Genomic DNA, 22,141 nt, shown 5'->3' on the forward strand with positions numbered 1-22,141 from the left:
AACAGTTCATGGCACCATAATAAAACCAAAATATTTCAAAAAGTATTGCATTTTTCTAAAACAAAAAAAAACTTTATTCTCATCCAAACTCCTAGGACAGGATATCGAGCTAGCTCGGCTCGACTCGTTAATATTACAAGCTAGAGGGGTAGCTCGGCTTAGCTGGTTACCGTGAGCTATAAAAAAAAGACACACATGTTTATAATATTTATGCTACATTAATTACAGAAGATGATGTTCATCATTATACAACCATACATGATTAATACATATCAGGTTCATCAAAAGTATCAACCATGCAACATAACTGGTCTATCTATGATCATGCAGTTCCAGCATACTAACTAGTTGCTTGCCACCACAAACTTAGGAAAATCCACAGATTCAATATCAGCATCATCATCTTCTCCCTGTAAAACAATCCATAAAATCAACATTTAAGTACCACAACAGTTATAAAGTCAAAATTCATATGAAACAACTTGAAATAAGGATTACATACCAATAGAATAGGTATACACTTTTAAGTCAGCATCACCATCTTCTGGATTTATGGTCGTAGACTGATAGGTCTTAGCTCATAAATAGCTCGTGCGCTAGCTCATTAAAATAACGAGCTAGACTTTCAGCTCAATACGTAAAAAAATTAAAATGAACCGAGTCGAGTCGAGCTAAACCAGCCACGAATCGACCGAGTTGTCAAACAGCGAGTATTTTGTCCCGACCTGTATATTCCCTATACATGCACGACTCCCATAGTTTTTTCAGGTCCAATAGAGGGGACGGACGACGGAGATCCATGAGATCCATGCTGCACTTGCTCACTTGTTGATTCCCTTCTTCCAGTGCCGCCGTGTCTGTCGTTAAATTCTAGCTTCGCGGCAACGCAAGCTTAATTGGCTTCTCTTTCTTGGCATGGAGCTATGGCAGCAGGAGGAAGCGAACGACGGAGCCCGGCCCGGAGCACATTGCACGATGCGCCAGCCAGTCAGATGGGTCTAGGCGTCTAGCGAAGCGAGGTCCACGCAAAAACTATTTCGCTTTGCTCCGTCTCTAAGCTTCAACGATGTTTGAGGTCGACTCCAATGGCACGCCGCTCCTGCCCTGCACTGCGCCTTCGTCTTATCCTTCGCCTTAATGGTCGTGTTTGCTTCTCTTATAATCTGTACTTTTCAGCTTATTTTTTCAGTCGGAATAATATTTTTCTCTCACAACAAATCGATCGAAACAGTAGTTTGACTTTTCAGCGAAGCGAACGGGGCCATTATTATAAATGGCAAGTCACCTGCTGGCTCACTGCAGCCTAGGGTCCCCACACCCCAGCCAGCTAGCACCCTGTTCGTTTGGACTGATTTGGCTTATAAGCCATGACTGAAAGTATTATTGGCTGATTTAGTGTGAGAAAAAAAATACTGTTCATTAGCTGATAAGTCATGGCTTATAAGCTAAATACGAACAGGCGAACAGGCTGTAGCCAGGCTTCCTCTACTCTACAAGCTCTTGGAATTGAGTTGCAGTTCAGTATCGCGCGGCATTCGGCTTCTGAAAACACCTGTTCTTTGCATATAGCAGATTACCCTCCTTCTGAACGCGAAATCGAAAGAACCAAAATCTTTCTTGCTGGCTTTTCGTTTCTACCAAGGTACTGTGACAATTTAGTTACGATTTCATTCATTTGGATCTTTTGACTTCCGTATGTATGTAATTGCTTTAGGATGTGTTTACCTTCAAGTACAATGCAGCAGCCTGCGACTGAACAAAGCCATATATGCATGCGCTCATGTGTATGTTGCTTGTTCTTGGCTGCTCACTTTGCTGAATCCTTACTGCATGCATCACATGCAAGTCATATATTCACAAGTTGTTGCTTGTTCGTGGCTGCTCGCTTTTCTGAATCCTACTGCATCACTTGGACGCTCGCTAATTAAGAAAATCCGTTCATCATTCAAAGCCTGTAGTGTTACCTTCTTTTAGTACACTGATGAAGAAACGTGTATTCATCATTGCCTTCAGGCTTCAGTTCACTCTGCAAGTCTGCACTCTCTGCAATGCAGACAAAAGCTAGCTGGAAATAGACTGAACTGAGGGAAAAGGCGCACTGCACTGAAGCTTCTCCTGCTCTGTTTTCAAAATACCAGGGCGTTCCCGCCATGGGCGTCACCCGTACGCACATCGTCAGGGGTGACTCCCTGGAGGGCATGCTCGGCGAGTACGGAGGTGGCAAGCCCACGCGCGGCAGCAACGGCGGCGGGGCCAGGAACACGTCCCGCCTCGTGGCGTCGCTGACGTGCCTCCAGTTCGCCTTCGCCATCTACGCCACCTTCCTGCTCTACCACATGAGCCCCGCTGTGGACCTCCGCGTGAACGTGAAGCCGGACCTGGCGTGGGCCACCCGCATCGCGCAGCACTGGAAGCAGATCATCACCACGCAGCCCGGCGGCGGCGCGCTGTCCCCGGAGGAGGTGTGCGAGCACGAGAGCGTCGACTTCGAGCAGAAGAAGTCGACGGACGAGGTCATGATCCGCCTCAAGCGCGAGCTCTACGACGAGGTGCTGGCGTTCCAGCGGCGGAGCTTCGGCGCCGAGACGCTGCCGGAGCTGCTCCGGATGAGGTCCCGATGGAGCGCGTCGGGCCCCAACGTGCCGCGCGTCACCGTCATCCTCAACCACTTCAAGCGCCGCACGCTGTGCGCACAGCTGGAGCAGCTGCGGCGTCAGACGCTGCCGTTCCACCGCGCCTGGGTGCTGTCCTTCGGCAGCCCCAACGAGGCATCTCTCCGCCGCATCGTCGAGAGCTACAACGACTCGCGCGTCAGCTTCGTCGCCTCCGGCTACGACTTCAAGTACTACGGCCGCTTCCAGATGGCGCTGCAGTCCGAGTCCGACTTCGTCTACGTCCTCGACGACGACATGATCCCGGGCGCGCGGATGCTGGAGATCCTCTGCCACGTCGCCGGCACCGACAAGTACGGCAGCGCCGTGCTCGGGAGCATCGGCCGGATCCTGCCGTTCCTGCAGAAGGACTTCACCTTCCCGAGCTACCGCAAGTTCCGGTCCAAGGAGGCCGGGCTGTACCTGCCGGACCCGGCCTACGACATCACCGTCGACCGCATCGTGCAGGTAGATTTTCTGTCCAGCTCCTGGTTCCTGCCCGCTGACCTCGTCAAGACGCTCTTCATCGAGACGCCCTTCACCTTCATGACCGGCGAGGACCTCCACCTGAGCTACCAGCTGCAGAAGTACATGGGCGCGGGGTCCTTCGTGCTCCCCGTCGACCCCAACGACAAGGAGACGTGGGGCGACAGCGAGCACCGCCTCGCCTACGTCTCCGAGACGACCGTCATCTTCAAGGACATCGTGCAGGTGCGGGACGAGCAGTGGTGGCGCGCGCTCACCTCCGGCTACGTCACGCAGTGGGCGGCCATGCACCCGCAGAAGGTGGACGCGCTCTTCTACGCGCACTCCCTCGGCGAGGTCCGGGCGCTGGCGCCGCTGCTGGAGCGGTTCCGCACCACGCCCGGACGCAAGGCGTACCTCGTCGTGTCCGGCGGCGGCCACTGCCCCTGCGAGGAGGCCGCCACCATGCTCAAGTGGCCCAAGGTGGTGTGCAAGGACCGCCGGTTCAAGATCTTCGACCTCGGGATCGGCGCGCTGTCCGGCCCGTCGCGCTCCGAGGTGCTCGTGTTAGATTGATCTCTTGACCAGTAGGCCCAACGGCCTATTGGGCCTTGGTCTCGCGCCCTGATCGGGGGTGCCCAACCCTACATGGTTGGTGGGCCCCCGTCGCACTGCGCTATATAGAGAGGTGGGGGCCGGCGGCTCAAAGTACGAGGTTCGCCGTGAGCCGCAAACCCACCGACAAAACCCTAGACCGATCTACGAGGGCGCGCAGCCAGCGACGGGAAGCCGCCACCGTCATCATCGTCTCCACTGCGTCGCCTCTCTTCACCGACCGTCGCTGCCCGTGCGCAGCCTACATCGACGAACCTGATGGAAGCTACTGGATCCTCCACCCCTGCGGTCTCAGGTTCGGTACCCTTCCCTTTTCTCTCCCTGTCTCTCTGTAGACCGTTCTACATGTCCTAGGATCTACTGTTTTACATGTTGTACCAAATAGAACAGTCAAAGTCTAGATCGATGATCCTACAGTCATAACATTGGTATCAGAGCCACGGTTTAGGTATAGATATGGCTAGGGTTTTGATCTAGAACGGATAAATCGGTTTGAAAAGCAAAAGATGAAGAGATCCAGTGCGGATCTAGAACGTAGAAGGGGCTTCGGCCGACAGTGGGTTCGGATGAACCCTAACCCTAACTGGGTTAAAGGAAAATTGAGGGCTCGTTTTCATGACAAAATCGAACCCTAAAAGCCGAAATCGTTTCGGGAAAAGCAAAACAGAGGCCATCCCAAACCCCAACCCTAACCCTAATCGTCAAATCGGGTCAAAACCGAACAAATCAAAAGAATCAAAAGAAAGGGGAGAAAGGTAAGAGGGTGGCCTACCTCGCCGTTGCGCGGCACTACAGTCACGCCGGCGCGCGGGGAAGAAAAGGGCCGGCCGGGGGTGATCTACTCGCCGGAACGGCCACTAGGGCGCCGCGGCCAGGCCGCTCGACGGCGACGCGCTCACCCGCTGGGGAGCGCGCACGCCGGCGAGGGGGCCGGAGACGGCGCCGGGGCTTGCTGATCTCTCTCGCCGTCGGAGCTCCTCGCTCGGTGTCTGCTGCGGCGGGACTGAGTGGAGAGGAGAGAGCAGTGAGGGGCGGAGAGAGAGAGAGCGAAGCCGAATGGCGCTAGGGTTCACGGGCGCCGCGGCGGTCGCCGTTTTTGATCCTCCGATGCGCGCGCACAGCCGTCGGATGGAGAGGAACGGCTGAGATGGAGTGGGCCAAGTCGCAGCCCAGGCGGGCGCGCGGACGCGCGGGACATTGCCGGCCCAGGCCCAGGTTGCGGCCTGGGTGTGGCCTGTGCGCGCGAAAAGAAGATGGGCCGCGGCTGGCTGGGCCGATTTCGCTGGCGCGCGCGCGCGCGCATGGGCAGGCCGTGGGCCGCGCGTGTGCTGGCTGGGCCGAAATGGTAAAATGAATAGAAAAGTCACAGTTTTTGTTTTTCTTATTTTCCAGAAGACAGTTTGATCAATTTGAATTGATTTTTTTTATGATAATTTCTGTACAAAAATTTATCCAACGATATTTTTTGTTCAGTAAATGGTAAATTTGCTTCTGGAAAATAGGAAGAGATTATTAAATGTTAAAGTTTCCGCTGCGTATTTAAAGATGTAATTTTCATTATTAAATTCGAACCAACGGGAGAATTTAATTTTGAAAATGGATATGTTTTAAATTGATTATAATGTTGTTGTTATTCTGACCAACGTTGATTAATGACAATATTATAATGTTTTTTGTTATACATTAATTCTATTTCTGCCCAACGGTGATGTAGAATTAGTGTAGAAAATAATTGTATGTTTTAATTTTGACCAACGTTAAACTAAGGCATGCAATTATTGTTGTTATTTCTGTTCTCACCCTATTTGAATTATGTTTTCAGGAGGATACAACTTGATGAGTTGTATCAAAGAAATCCCCACTCTAAAAGGTGATAACTATATTGAGTGGAAGAAAAAGATAGACCTGGCCTTTATCCTCGCTGAGGTGGACTGGGTTGTCACCACACCGTGCCCTAAAGAACCTGTGGCACCGGTGAGGGAGACAGATGAGACTGATGCTGCATGGCAGAACAGAGAGCGGGATTTTGCTCCCGTAAAGATGTCCTATGACCTTGAGCATAGGAAATGGGTCACTGCCAACAAGAAGTGTCTGGCAGTGATAAAGAACACAATTGAGCCTGCTATTGTGGGCTCAATTCCAGACTGTGACACGGTCACAGAGTACCTAGACAGAATAAAGAGTCAGTTCACTGGCTCTTCAAAGACATATGCAACCCAGCTGATCAAGCAGCTGGTCACAGAAAGGTACTCTGGTGGCGGCAGTGGCATTAGAGAGCACATACTGAGAATGAGCAATCTGGCATCTAAGCTCAAACCAATGGATTTGGCACTCAAGGATGAGTTTCTTATTCATTTGATTTTTGCTTCTTTGCCCAAAGAATTTGACACATTTGTTGTTAACTACAACATACAGCCTGAAAAATGGGATTTGGAAAAGCTCATAGCCATGTGTGTGCAGGAGGAGGAAAGAATAAAAGTTTCACAAGGTGGTTCTGTGAACTACCTAAAAGATAAGAAAAAGAACTATAATAACAGTTCTTCCTCCAAATCATCTGGAAAAAGGTCCCATGCAACAGTCTCAGAACCAGCAATTCCCAGTGGCTAAAGACCAGTGTCTCCACTGCAAGAAGACAGGGCATTATAAAAAGAATTGTCCTGATTTCTTAAAGATGATAATGAAGAATAAAGGTGAGAACATTATTACGTTCGTAAATGAATCCTTGTATGTAAAGTTTTCAAAATCTACTTGGTGGATTGATTCAGGTGCAACTATTCATGTTGCTAATTCATTACAGGGATTCCGTTCGATGAGAACTTTGCAAAGAAGCGAAAGTTTCATTAAAGTCGCAAATGGAGAACAAGCAGATGTTGAGGCCGTTGGTGATCTTCCATTAGAGCTTGCTGATGGCTTCATAATTATTCTTAGAGATGTTCTTTATGTACCTTCTTTGCAAAGAAATTTGATTAGTGTTTCAAAGTTGGACCATGATGGTTATGATTGCCACTTTGGAAATGGCAAATGTCAAATATTGTTTAATAATAAATGTATTGGTCTTGCCTTCCGACAAGACGAGCTTTATTTGTTATCACTTCGTGAAAATGTTAATTCCGTATGTGATGTGAATGAAAATGTATCCTCATCGAACAATGGAAACAGAAAACGAAAGAGAGCTCAAGATGCGTTGTCGAAATTATGGCACTGTCGTTTAGGCCATATTTCGAGGGGGAGAATAGAAAGACTAGTTAAGAATGATATTCTTCCTCCATTAGAGCTCTCAGAGTTAGAACAATGTAGAGATTGCATAAAAGGAAAGTATGTAAAGAAAATTAAGAAAGATGCCAAACGAAGCACAGGAATTCTACAGATTATTCACACAGACATATGTGGTCCTTTTCCTGTGAAAAGTGTGGATGGTTATGATTCATTCATAACATTCACAGACGATTACTCTCGGTTTGGCTACATTTATCCAATTAAAGAAAGAACAGAAGCGTTGGATAAATTTAAAATATTTAAAGTAGAAGTTGAAAATCAGCATGATTTAAAGATTAAGATAGTCAGGTCTGACCGTGGAGGAGAGTACTACGGTCGGCATACCCCATATGGACAAGTTCCTGGACCTTTTGCAAGGTTCTTACAGGAGAATGGTATAGTCGCCCAGTATTCAACACCGGGCGAACCTCAGCAGAATGGAGTAGCTGAAAGGCGTAACCGTACCCTGATGGATATGGTGCGTAGTATGATAAGTTACTCCACTTTACCCACGAGTCTGTGGATGGAGGCGTTAAAAACCGCCATTCATATTCTCAATAGAGTACCAAGTAAGTCGGTGCCCAAAACACCGTATGAGTTGTGGACAGGAAGAGTACCCTCGCTTAACCACTTACGTGTGTGGGGGAGCCCTGCTGAGGCTAAAGTTTTTAACCCAAACACTGGGAAGCTAGATCCCAAAACAGTGAGTTGTCATTTCATTGGCTACCCAGAAAAGTCAAAAGGTTTTCGTTTCTACTGTCCTAACAGACATACAAAGTTTGTGGAAACGAGACACGCTGTCTTCCTAGAGGATGAAATGATAAGGGGAAGCATGGTAGCTCGAGAAATTGACCTTGAAGAGAAGAGGGTGTTTGCACCCACTCCGATCATTCATGAGCCATTTTTCTCACTACCTGCTGTTGCTGCACCAACAGGACAAGACACTGTGGTGCCAGCACCTGTTGTTATCCCGCCTGTGGCAACAATGAATGATGATGAGGAACCTGTGGCTCAGGATCCTATAGAACCTATTGCCACACATGAGGGGGAGCAACAACAGCCTCAAACAGAAAATGTGCCAATTGACGAGGCCCCTAGAAGGTCTCAAAGAGTTAGAAAATCAGCTATTCCTGCTGATTATGAAGTGTACAACACTGAAGAATTTCAAATGGAGGATGATCCCACCTCATTTGAAGAAGCCATGAAAAGTGACCATTCATCAAAGTGGCTTGAGGCCATGGAAGATGAGATGAGATCAATGAATGCAAATAAAGTTTGGGATTTAGAGATAATTCCTAAAGGAGCCAAAACAGTAGGCTGTAAATGGGTCTACAAAACAAAACTTGACTCTCAAGGGAATATAGAGAGATATAAAGCCCGACTTGTGGCAAAAGGCTTTACACAAAGAGAAGGGATTGATTACAATGAGACATTTTCTCCAGTCTCATGTAAGGATTCCTTCAGAATCATAATGGCATTAGCGGCACATTACGATTTGGAATTACACCAGATGGATGTAAAGACGGCATTTCTCAACGGAGACTTAGAGGAAAATGTTTACATGGCACAACCGAAAGGTTTTGTCATAGAAGGAAAAGAACGTTTGGGATGCCGCCTAAAGAAATCTATTTATGGATTAAAACAAGCTTCAAGACAGTGGTACTTGAAGTTTGATCAGACAATAAAGAATTTTGGGTTTAAAGATAATGTTGAGGACAATTGTGTCTACGCAAAGTTTAAGAATGGGAAGTTTATCTTCCTTGTCCTGTATGTGGATGATATCTTACTTGCTAGTAGTGATGTCAGTCTACTACTGGAAACAAAGAAGTTTTTGTCCTCAAAGTTTGATATGAAAGATCTTGGTGAAGCTTCGTTCGTTCTAGGGATCGAGATTCACCGAGATAGAAGTAAAGGGGTATTAGGACTGTCACAAAAGGCATACATAGAAAAAGTCTTAAAGAAATTTAGTATGCACAAATGTAGTCCCTCACCTGCTCCTATAGTCAAGGGCGACAGATATGGGGATTTTCAATGCCCCAGGAACCAATATGAGATCGATCAAATGAAAGTGGTTCCATATGCTTCAGCTGTCGGAAGCTTGCAATATGCTCAAGTGTGTACGCGCCCTGACTTAGCATTTGTTACCGGGTTACTTGGCAGATTCCAGAGCAATCCTGGAATAGAACATTGGAAATTGGTAAAGAAAGTCTTGCGTTATTTGCAAGGAACGAAAGGCCTCATGATGACGTATAGAAGATCTGATTCACTCCATATAGTGGGATATTCAGATTCTGATTATGCGGGAGATAATAGAAAATCCACGTCTGGATATGTGTTTACTCTCGCAGGGGGAGCTATTTCATGGAAAAGCTCAAAGCAAACCGTCACTACATCGTCCACAATGTATGCCGAGTTTGTAGCATGTTATGAGGCAACGGGGCAGGTGAACTGGCTAAAGAAGTTCATACCCGGTTTGAAGGTGGTTGACGACATCAATAGACCACTGAAATTATACTGCGATAATAATCCAGCAGTACAGTATGCTCACAACAATAGGTCAAGTGGTGCTGCCAAACACATTGACATAAAGTATTATGTTGTGAAGGATAAAGTCCGGGATCAGATGATAAGTCTTGAGCATATAAGTACCGAAAAGATGCTCGCGGATCCGCTTACAAAAGGCTTACCACCCAACGTGTTCAGAGAACATGTAGCCGGCATGGGTTTAAGGGAAAGCCTATAATTCCTGGACTATAAAGGGCCCAAAAGTTAAAGTAACTATTTCAGATCAGAGACGTGCATTGTAGCTGTCAAATCTATCGGCGATTGACCGAGACGATGAAACATGCTCTATGCATCATCTGTGAAGAAATGAGTAAGGTTTAAAGGATTGAAGTTTAAAGTTTAAAGATAAAAGTAATAGTGAGATCAAGGGGGAGAATGTTAGATTGATCTCTTGACCAGTAGGCCCAACGGCCTATTGGGCCTTGGTCTCGCGCCCTGATCGGGGGTGCCCAACCCTACATGGTTGGTGGGCCCCCGTCGCACTGCGCTATATAGAGAGGTGGGGGCCGGCGGCTCAAAGTACGAGGTTCGCCGTGAGCCGCAAACCCACCGACAAAACCCTAGACCGATCTACGAGGGCGCGCAGCCAGCGACGGGAAGCCGCCACCGTCATCATCGTCTCCACTGCGTCGCCTCTCTTCACCGACCGTCGCTGCCCGTGCGCAGCCTACATCGACGAACCTGATGGAAGCTACTGGATCCTCCACCCCTGCGGTCTCAGGTTCGGTACCCTTCCCTTTTCTCTCCCTGTCTCTCTGTAGACCGTTCTACATGTCCTAGGATCTACTGTTTTACATGTTGTACCAAATAGAACAGTCAAAGTCTAGATCGATGATCCTACAGTCATAACAGCTCGTGCTCCAGGCCGTCTATGCCAGCATGCGGGGCATCGTCCGGATGCACAACCCCAGCGTGCTCGTCGCCCTCGCCGACATCGACGCCAAGGTCAAGGAGGCGCTCCGCATGGCTGCCGACACCGCCGCCGTCAACCGCACCGCGCTCGTTCTCCTTCCCAGGACCTCCGTCTCCAAAGTGCTCTGGATGGCCACCCTCAAGCCCGCCTCACTGCCAAGTAAGCACCTGCACCTCTGCATCGTTTGCACGCCTCCACACGCCATCGCCATGAATGCATCGCAACAAGCTAACTTCGATCGATCGATCTTCTCAATGCAGACTGGAACCGGATGCGCATCTCGGTGAACATCATCACGCAGAACCGCGCCAAGTCGCTGCTGCGTCTGCTGACGTCGCTGCGGAGCGCCTACTACCTGGGCGACGAGGTGCCCATCAGCTTCAACATGGACAGCCGCGTGGACGCGGAGACGCTCAAGGTGGTCAACTCCTTCGACTGGCCGCACGGGCCCAAGACGCTCCGGCGGCGGATCATCCAGGGCGGGCTGATCCGGGCGGTGAGCGAGAGCTGGTACCCTTCCTCCGACGACGACTACGGCCTCCTGCTCGAGGACGACATCGAGGTGTCCCCCTACTACTACCTCTGGGTCAAGTACGCGCTGCTGGCCTACCACTACGACCCCGGCGTATCGCTGCCGGAGCTGTCGTCCATCTCGCTCTACACGCCGCGGCTGGTGGAGGTGGTGAAGGACCGGCCCAAGTGGAACGCCAACGAGTTCTTCAAGAAGGTGCACCCCAACACCCCCTACCTGCACCAGCTCCCCTGCAGCTGGGGCGCCGTCTTCTTCCCCAAGCACTGGCGCGAGTTCTACGCCTACATGGCGGCGCGCTTCACGGAGGACGCCAAGCAGAACCCCGTGCAGATCCCGAAGTCGCGCACCAACGGCTGGCAGGCGTCGTGGAAGAAGTTCCTCATCGACATGATGTACCTGCGCGGCTACGTCAGCCTCTACCCGAACTTCCCCAACCAGACGAGCTTCTCGACCAACCACATGGAGCCCGGTGCGCACATCAGCGCCAAGGGCAACGTGCTCAAGCACGACAAGACGGACTTCGAGGTGCCGCTCGTCGCCGACGACTTCTCCACGCTGCTGCCGGCGGGCAAGATGCCGCCGGCGTCCAAGCTGCCCGTCGTCAACCTCTTCAACCAGGCCGTGTCCCTCAAGGGACTCAAGGCCGCCGGCGCCAAGCTCGGCCAGGACGTGCTTGAATGCGCTGCCAAGGAGCTCGTCGCCGTCGATCACATCACCGGCCTGCCCACAAACTGCACCGCCTTTTGAGGTCTGACCGATGGATGGAATTCTTTGTTTCATGATGAGCTTGCCCACAACCACAATGTACCTAGTGTAATTTTGTAATTCCCATTTAATTTGTACTACCTACAATCTAGCACTCTCTGATACTCATCAAAATTTAAGGGGCAGAGAGCGCGTTTTTGCGCCTTTGTCTGGTTAATTAGATGATGATCCGTGATTGAAGATGAGACCAAAAGTGCGGCTTCTCTGTCTTCACTGTCGATCAACTTACTAGTGTAATTTGGAGAATCAATTCATGAATGAAGAATACAATAAGGTGTGTTCTAGTTGTACAGCCCAGACCCCCTCTCTTATAGTCTTATGCCATCTCCCTGTTTGTTGTATGACTGGCTGAAGAATCCTGCTGTGAAGGATTGATTCATAGTGTCAAGGTAATGTACTCCAAATCAGTCATCTTCCATGCCAAGGTGTCATACTGTCTGCCAAACACGGAAACACAGCCATCTTGCTGCTCTTCAGTCTTCTATTTTGTATCCAGAGCCGTTTTTTATTTCCAGACAAAATATGCAGAGATTGTTTCTTCTATGGTCATATGCATAGATTGTTTTTGCATTTTCCTATATGTTAGGTGCCTCGTTTTTTTCTATTGTTGTTCAGACAAATACAATTTTTGTCAGTGCTTGACTATAGAAAAAAAATAAATTAGCGAGTTATTCTTTAAATTGTACCGATTTGTTATTTAAGATTGTCATCTCAAAATTCAGGCACCGAAAATATAGCAGTATGAATAGATTATTCAGTTTTTGTGTTTGATGAACTTCAGGGGGTTGGATGCCATTGTGCTACCGTGCTTTGACTCATCGTCATTTCGTTCACAAATCACAATCACGATTCCTTTGATAGGCTCCTCCATAGCAGGCCGCAGCCCAGCATCAGTTCTGCTTCCAGCATCATTTCAGGAGGGCTTGGATTTGTGGGCCTGAAAGAAGACACATTGCAGCAGCAGGCTAGTTGTTTTTGTCTCAACTAGGTAAATGCCCGTGTGCTGCAACGGAAAAAAATAATGTTACCACAACATATGTATGAACCGTGTGTTGTACTGTTACCCGTGATGTTCGGAACATCAACATTACAAACTTTGTACATGGCTAAAACTAAGAAGAGCAATTCTATCCTAAGTGTATCCTCTCACAACCCTAAATGCCACACCTGACCTTCTTAACAACATCATAAAGGTATCAACTCGGCAGGCACAAGCAGTCAAGTAATCCTTGCAGTTCTCCTAGCTATGTCACACCATGAGACACGAAGCGGATTCTGGTGCTTTCTTACGTCTTCTGACCTTCTATGTCACGCCATGAAACGAATCCTAAGGCCCATGTACATACAACAGATGTGTGATAACAGCTATAAATTTTCAGATCCTATAAAAGTTAATCTTCACCTATCATGATGCAAAGTAAATTCAGATGCGCAAATGGCTCAACCACACTGACTACATGCTAGGTATCAAGTAGAATGCAAATCTCCAGTGCTCCATGGTCCAAAAATCAAAGGTACAGAGGATGTTCAAAATTCAGATAAACTTATGGAGCAAATGTGCATCAATAGAACTTCACCTAGAAGACTTTGGATGTTCATGGTCTTCTTTCTGCAGGCCCTGTGCCAAACTGTAACTCTGAGCTGCTATGCTGCTACAGGACCTAATAGAACAAGCATTTGCTGCCTATCTGAAATCGCTGAAATTTCTGCCAATCATGTGTCTTAATACCTTTATTGTTGTTCAGGAGCTTGTTGAAGCCGTTTCTGCAACAAATATTTGGAAGGGACAAACAAAATCAAGTTCTGAATAGAGGCAATGGTAGCTGGGAGATGTGCTGTATGCATATGCATCGAAAATCTGGTGATTAGGCAATCAACTACCTCATATAAGTATGAACATGCGTTGCTATCGGCACCTAAATTTAAACGAAATATTGTAACATAGAATACTTTAAAAAATGAATGATGTGAATACAATTCAGTAAAACAAAGGGTAAAAGAACCATAATAAGAGGCATCCAACATGACAAATTAAATGTCTTAACTTAAACTGATGAACAGTTTTATGTTCCTTACCATGAAAGAAACAAAGACTTGCTGTACTGATGAACAGTTTTATGTTCCTTACCCTGAAGGATTAACCAGTTATAGTTTTCTCAGCTAGTTGCATCTACTATTAACTTATCATCTCACGATATAATTTGAAGGGAAAATAATTTATCATGTACCAATGGTTGACATACCTTATAAGCAGGTGTGGCAGAACCGTCCGAAATAACATGTTTACGGAGGTGCTCGTCTTCTGCCAGACACTAAACACCCCGAAAAGCAAGCTATAGCGGCGGTATCCGCCGGGCACACCCCAGGGAGAACCCGAAAGATCCACATTTTTTTTCCAAGGATCCAATAATTAGAACGAGTTACAATACTTGTCCATTTCATACATAAGAGTTTCTTAAAAATTACATTATTACATTACCAAATGTCAGAGTGCGGAATGATAAACAACGGAATTTAAAATAAACATCTAGCGATAAGAACGAGGATCTGTCTGAGCCCACCAGAAGAATCCTCCACACAAAGGTACTTCTCATGCATCACCTGCAACAGGGGTAAATAAACCCTGAGTACACAATGTACTCGCAAGACTTATCCGACTAGTGGGAATAATTTTCTAACTCCAAGGGATATGATAAGCTTTATGGTTTGTTGGTTTTCTTTTGGCAGAAAGCAATACTAATAGCAAGTCCTTATTTATGTTATTATTATCAGCCGTATTAAGTTATTATCTATCCAATCTATATAAACACATGTTCTACTTTCAAGCAAGAGTTGAACAATCAGTTCCATTTCATCACCTTCCATCTTTAGTTCTTACTACGATGCTAGAGTTAAGACAAGCCATACTGACTCGGCAGCGTTTCACGAACCAATGTGACCAATTGGGTGCCCCGAAAACACACGCCCCACTTGTACCACAGGCACAAGCAGGACTAACCCATCACCCTCCTGTCCTAGGTGTCCAGGTCCTCGTCCAAACTTGGACTCCAAGCCCCCACTACTGAGTCCCGGACTCAGTGCGGTGCAAGGACCTCCACCATCCCCGCCTCCAATCAGTCGGTCCGGAAAGAGCCGGATCCACAACAAGAGATCAACAAGTCTTCCCTGTGCCTATACCTAAGTATGTGCTCGGGACAATAGATCTGTGACTTGCCTAGCGTCCACTACAACAACCGGTCCTTAACTGACACAGACAAAGAAAAAATGTAACCGAGCTATGCCCTGTTAGCCGCAGGACACAACCCTTACACCCACCAGTACCCAAACCATATCCCTGCCCGGTCACCATTTTCTTTTCCACTATTTTATCATGAGTGATCATATTTATCACCTATTTGCGAGTAACGGCAGGTTATTCACGCTACCGATATCCTGAGCATAGCAACTACTCGACCTATACTAGTAGGACTCATAGGTAGATATATTTATGCATGTAGTTTTTATAAAATGTCTGTAACTTAAATGCACATCATATATATATTTAGTAATCATAAAATAGGGGTTATGCACCGGGGCTTGCCTTGGACAGGCGGTGGGTCAGTAAAGTCAGCACCAAAAGGCTCCGGGGCTCCCTCCTACACAAGGATCTTCTCCTCGTACTCCTCGATGACTTCCTCGTACTCCTGTTCGTCGATAGGCACGAACTCTACCAACTCGTGATCTACATGCATGAAATAATGATGCAATACTTAGTAATATAGCAATAGCAACTCTTAAATAAAAGTATATCTGTCTAACTACTAAGCTAGTGCTATCGACCATGGTACTAAGTTATCTATTGTTACCGATAACAAGTATGAAGTATGGCATACATTATTATAGCAACTATGGTATTTTTACTCCTAACGCTGATTTACGCTATATATGATAAAGCAAGGATAATAGCTACTCTATTTACCAACTTACTCTAGGGCTACAAAATTTACAACGAGTACATAATAATCTAGTGAGCCTACTATAAATTTTCATAGCTATAACTATCATCAATTTACCATAAAAATTCCTACAATTATTAATCTACATAATACCAAGCTCTTTAGTTTGAATTTATGAACCTACCATTGTCAGAGCTAATTGTAATCTAACTACACTAACAAGTAAATGATATTTTTGTGAATCTAACCAACTTGGTTTCACTATTTTTGGACATCTATAAGATTTACTATAATTTATCAAAGTTCAGCTAGAAACTATATTGAATAAACATTTGTAAATCACTGGAAAATTGGAAAACGAATTCACAGCGTGGCCCAACTCGCAACGCGGCTCTGCCCACCACTGCGACCCCTGCCTGCGCGCCAGTGTGGCCCACGCGACAACCCGTTCCCGCGACAGCGGCCCAACTCAGGAGATCCACGCGCGTGCCGGCGTTTTTTTGCAAACGAGTCCCCGTTCTTTTTCCTATTTAGGAAGTTAACCCAAGCACTATTTGAATGAGTCACTGGCTTCGCATCTAGGACCCTACATCGATTCGAATTCATGTTTCACAAAGTCCTTGGCCGGACGAACAGGGGCCGCGGCCTTGCTGGCCAAACACCAGCGAGCACAGGCCTCTTTGGCACCCACCAGCACCCCCATGAGCCTCTACGTGCCATGCACAACAGATTGAGGTAACAAACACCAAAAATGGCACATCACGCAGGCGTGGCCACGCGTCGCGGTGGGGTCTGGCCGTGGTAGTCTGACGCCGGCGAAACCACCTAACCGTACACCTCTACTGCTACTCGGTAACCATCTACAGGCTAAGAGTAACCACCTTGAAGTCCTAATTGAATCACTACTGCACCCAACCGAGCTGCCCACAGGAACGACATCTAAGCCAGCTCGCCAACGACCGCCAACACGCACCGGGCTACCTAGCCACTAATTGACTCAACCGCCTATCCTAGGAGCAAGAGGGCCTCACCAGAGATGTGGTGGATGGGCTGGGCGAAGTCACGAGGAACGGCAATGGGCTGGCCACGTGCGTGAGGTGGCTCTGGTTCACGCCGGGCATGGTGAAGGCATTCCCGACGCCCTGCTGCTCCGTCGGCGGAGCCACTTGAAGGGTCGAGATGGCAGACTAGAGGGGGGGTGAATAGTCTTTTCTAAAATTAATCGTGTCGGTTTACCGAAACAAGTGCAGAATTATAACTATCGGTCTAGCCAAGACTACACCCCTCTATCTATGTTCTCTAGCACATTCCAAAGATACTAATCAAGCAACAAAGGTGCTAGGCTAGCTAGAGCTCACCTAACCAATTCTAGGAGCAAGGTTACACAAACCTATACCACTAGTGCTTTAAGCAACAAGGAAGCTCCTACACATGCTAGTAAGCAAAAGCACAAAGCTAACCAAGCTCACTAGCAATGCTCAATAACAAGGCAACCAATGCCTAATTAGAGAGCTCAAACACTTAGCTACACAAACTAAGCAATGTGACTAACAAGGTTACTAAAACCAAATTAGCCACGCAAGGGAGCTACTTCTATGCTACACAAGCAAGAAGGTAATTAGCAAGCTACACAAGCTATCTAATTACAAGAGCAACTACACAAGCTTAATATGTATAAAAGTAATTGCAAGCTTGTGTAACGGGGATGCAATCCAACGGGAAGAACAAGGTTGACACGATGATTTTTCTCCTGAGGTTCACGTGTTTGCCAACACGCTAGTCCTCGTTGTGTCGACCGCTCACTTGGTGGTTCGGTGGCTAATTAGCATCACCCGCTAAGCCCGCACGTTGGGCACCGCAAGAACCTACCCCTTGAGTAAGGGTAGCTCAATGACACGCTTTACTAGAGTTGCTCTTCGCGGCTCCCATGGGGCGAGCACAATGCCCCTCACAAGCACTTCTCCAGAGCGCCGCACAAGCTTCTTACGTGCTTTGACGGAGACCACCACCAAGCCGTCTAGGAGGTGGCAACCTCCAAGAGTAACAAGCACCACCGGCTTGCAACTCGATCACCTAGTGCCACTCGATGCAACCTCATGATGCAATCGCACTAGAATCGCTCACTCACATAATCAGATGATCGCTATCAAGTATGTGTGAGATGGAGGGCTCCTAAGCACTCTCAAGCATGGACACAAAGTCCGGATGCTCCGGTCGTGTTGACTGGACGCTGGACCTCAGCGTCTGGTCTCCCGCAGACGGCCACGTGTCCCGATTCCAACGGTCACTTGACCTGACCGGACGTAGCAGCTTCAACTGACCGGACGCTGGACCCCAGCGTACGGTCATTTCCAGTAAGGTACCCGAGGCGTATTTCTTCGACTGGACGCGTCCGGTCCACCTTGACCGGACGCAGACCAGCGTCCGGTGCAATACCCTCGGTACTGTGCCGACCGACCAGCTTGACCGAACGCATGCTGCCAGCGTCCGGTGCTTTCAGACCCAGCGTCCGGTCAGTTGACCGACGTCAGCGTCTTCGTGACCAACTCGTTTTCACTTCTAACTTCTTCACCCTTGCTCCAATGTGCCAACCACAGGAACTTGCATCCCGAGAGAGGGACCCAAACCCATCTCAACCCTGCAAACACCACCTTGTCAATGCGGGACCCACAGGATACCCCGCAAGGGAGAGAGAAGATCCAGTCCAACTAGGATTCTTCCTAGCTAATCTTAGTAGTAGAACTATTAGGTAATCCTATTAGGAAATCTCATTGTAAACCGACTAGGACTCTGGCCTCCTGACTATATAAAGGAGGGCAGGGCTCCTGAGAGAAGGGGACAACAATTGTACAACACAACATATCACGATCAATCCAACGCAAAGGCTAAACGTCGACTGGACGTAAGGTTATTACTCGATCTACGATCGAGGGCCTAAACCAGGATAAATCGTCTGTATCTTGCGTTAACCATCGAGTTCAGCATACGCCGAAACCCGAACATACTACCCCGGGTACTCCCGTGGTAGGCTATCGGTGGTGAAACATCGACAGCTGGCGCGCCAGGTAGGGGCTTTCGGCGATTTTGCATCCAAGAGCTCGATGGACCTCGGCAACATAATCTTCCCGACGGGATCAACTTTCATCTTCGGCTCATGGGTCTGCAAGGCAGGCAACAACGGCAAGCTCCAGGGCCATCTCTTCAAAGATCCAGATCATCATAAAGAATTTCCTATTTCAACAACTATGACGGATCAGCTCACCAGAAGATTCGCACAGCTCATAGTATCCGATTCAAATCTGATTTCACGGCCGCGCGTATCTGATTCGAATTCAAGTTCTAAGGTGAAGTGTTATCCAAGTGCTTTCAAGAAACCGAGTTCTTTTTTGGCAAGATTCCAGAGCACAACCCAAAACAACTCGGACTACCCTCAGAGTTCCCTTAAGAAGTTGAGTCCTTTTCCATTTGGGCTCAACAACATGGCAAAATCCTATCAGGGATAGTTCGAAAGATCCTTTAATCCAATATTCGGGATACCACTAACAGGAGCCCAGGAGGGTCTCGTGCTAACGATAACATCGCAAGACTGTATCATCCACTGGCTAGGTTCTGTTCCTGAAGATAGTGGAACCCAACTAGTCGGCACAACAACAACAGCTATTCTACCTTACCAAGAAGGAGACTCGATCTACGACATCGAGGCATCCACTAAAGTTATCAGTGACTCCGACAGCATGAAAACTAACGCCAATAACAGAACGGCTCATACACGAGAAGTGCTCATGGTTCGACGTCCTTGGTCACCATTAAATCCCCCGGAAGCACCCGATGTTAGGTCATCAGATGAATCAGAATCCAACATATCACCCTTTGCTTAGGGCTACGATGGAGAAACCGAGAGTCAAAAACAAGCTAGAGAAAGAAAAAACAAGTTGAAGCAAGGGCGCCAACACCGTGCTAGGCAGCGCAGGGAAGCTTGGATCAGATATGAGTCAGAGTTGGCTGAGTACGATAAAAGAAAATCGCAACAAGAAGTCGAAGGAAGACGCACAGCAAATACGCCTTACAATAAGATTCGAGAAGCATTAGAAGAACTCGGAGCAACTTTACACCCCGGTGAGAAGTATGAACAGCTCCAGAACTTGCTCCGTTCGACGATCCCGAGAACGCATGAAGAGAGAGCTCGATCAAGACTACCCGTCAGATCAACAACCCACCGGCAAGAAGATCAAAATCAAAGGAAATCTGCTTTCGAAAGACTTGGGCCGGGTGGAAGCCATGACGGAGGAAGTAGGAAGGAACATAATCAAGGCCACCAATTTGAACAACCAAGGAAGACCAGGAGTAGGGTGCCTACCCAAGCAACCTCGCAAGATTATTCCCATCAAAACAATAGTTGGCCAGAAGAAGGTGTCGAATCCGAATTCAAAGAAACCAGGACACACGATAGGTTCCCCTGTTTCACGAACAGGCTTGCATTGGTATGATTACCTCACAAATTCAAACTGTCTAACCACTCCAAGTATGATGGCAAAACTGAACCAAGGCAATGGCTCAGAATATATTCACAATCAATTGAACTAGCCGGAGGAGACGATGATATCAAAACCCTGTTCTTTCCCATGGCACTGGAAGCCATGCCCCTCCAATGGTTCGACAAACTGAATCCAGGATCTATCAGAAATTGGGAGGATTTGCAAAGAGCTTTTTGTGAGAATTTCATAGGAATCATTACACACCCAATCACTCATGCAGAACTGAAAGGACTCAAGCAAAAGGGAGGTGAAAGCCTTAGAAATTACTATCGACGATTCGGCGAACTACGAGCTCAAGTGCATGACATAACCGAATGAGAAGTAATTGAAGCTTTCTCTCACGGAATCATGGCTAGGTGGCAATTTCAAGACTTCTGCAAGAAAAATCTGAGAAACAACGAAGAATTCAGACAAACAGTAGAAAAGATGATTACCGCAGAAGAAAAAACACGAGAGAGGTTCTCGGACAGAAGCAACCAGGACAACTCGGACAGGCAAAATCACCGAAATAGCAGACATCAAGAAAGAAAATGTAGACCAGACAATACTATGGCAATGGCTGACAAATTAAAGAAGTTTTCCAAACCCAGAAGATATGATGACATTGAAAACATACGTTGCCCATTGCACCCTAATGGGAGGCACACCATCGGAAATTGCTACACTTTCAATGATCGATACACAAGAAAAGATAGTAAGGAAAACACCAAAGAGGACAATCAGAAAAGAGATGAAGACAACCACGAGGACAAAGGATTCCAAAAACCCAGCGGAACGGTGGCAGTGATCTTCTCAGGGGCTCTGAATTGCAGAAGCAAACATCAAGAAAAACTAGCACTACAGACCATTATGACAGCAGAACCGGCTATACCAAGATACCTCAATTGGTCACAGTATCCTATCCAATTTACCAGAGAAGACCAATGGACTAGCATGGGAAACGCAGGCCATTATCCACTAGTTCTAGATCCAACTATTGCTGGTATGACCGTCACCAAAGTACTAATCGATGGAGGAGCTAGACTCAACATCATCTTCTCAGAAACTCTAAGGAAAATGGGACTACAACTCACCGAGATGATCACGCCAACAAGCACACTTTTTTATGGAATAGTACCCGGCAAAGCAGCCATGCCACTCGGATAAATTACTTTACCCGTTACTTTTGGAACTCCTTCAAACTACCGAACAGAGTTTATCAAATTTGAGGTCGCTGACTTTGATTCGTCATATCATGCAATCCTCGGACGTCCAGCACTGGCCAAATTCATGGCAATACCACATTATCCGTACTTACTGCTTAAGATGCCAGGACCCAACGGTATCCTTTCTCTCGAAGCAATTTGAAGCATGCTTTTGACTGCGACATTCAGGCGATCCAAATTGCAGCTAAGGCACAAGCCGACAATGGAAGAAAAGAAATAGCCGCAATTGCTGCAGAGACAAGCCAAGAAGAATTAGAAATACCGGCTAAAAAGCCCAGCATCATCGCACCACCAAAAGAAGCCGACATCAAGCAAATCGACTTAGGCATAGGCGACACCTCCAAGATAGCAACCATCAGTGCTCACCTCTCGACAAAATAGGAACTCGCGCTCAACAACTTTCTTCGGGACAACAAAGATATCTTCGCCTGGAAGCCGGCCGACATGCCAGGAGTCCTAAGGGAGTTGGCTAAGCACAGAATTGATGTTAATGAAAGCTCCAAGCCTGTAAAGCAATGGCTACGACGATTCTCACCCGACAAAAAGGCAGCAATTAAAAAGGAAATAACAAAACTGATGGCGGCCGAATTCATCAGGGAAATCCTTCATCCAGACTGGCTAGCAAACCCGGTCCTTGTGCAGAAGAAAAATATGGACGAGTGGCGCATGTGCGTCGACTACATAGATCTCAACAAACATTGCCCA

At 47.4% G+C, this 22,141-nt stretch overlaps 1 protein-coding gene across 1 annotated transcript; it reads left to right on the forward strand.

The window, feature by feature from the left end:
- Nucleotides 1-2,150: 2,150 nt before the first annotated feature.
- LOC136464816 (uncharacterized) lies at nt 2,151-11,743 on the forward strand. The gene is made up of 3 exons (XM_066463765.1): nt 2,151-3,680; nt 10,404-10,623; nt 10,725-11,743. The coding sequence occupies exons 1-3, from the start codon at nt 2,151-2,153 to the stop codon at nt 11,741-11,743; spliced, it is 2,769 nt and encodes a 922-aa protein (XP_066319862.1).
- The last annotated feature ends 10,398 nt before the right edge of the window (nt 11,744-22,141 follow it).

Source organism: Miscanthus floridulus, chromosome 7 (assembly GCF_019320115.1).
Source record: "Miscanthus floridulus cultivar M001 chromosome 7, ASM1932011v1, whole genome shotgun sequence".
Lineage (NCBI taxonomy): Eukaryota > Viridiplantae > Streptophyta > Magnoliopsida > Poales > Poaceae > Miscanthus > Miscanthus floridulus.

What these genes read in the sequence shown, in the direction of transcription:
- LOC136464816 (XM_066463765.1), top strand. Translation starts at nt 2,151, where the DNA reads ATGGGCGTCACCCGTACGCACATCGTCAGGGGTGACTCCCTGGAGGGC. An exon ending in CGTCGCGCTCCGAGGTGCTC is followed by an intron (nt 3,681 to 10,403) that starts GTGTTAGATTGA and finishes CAGTCATAACAG; the next exon opens with CTCGTGCTCCAGGCCGTCTA. An exon ending in CAAGCCCGCCTCACTGCCAA is followed by an intron (nt 10,624 to 10,724) that starts GTAAGCACCTGC and finishes TTCTCAATGCAG; the next exon opens with ACTGGAACCGGATGCGCATC.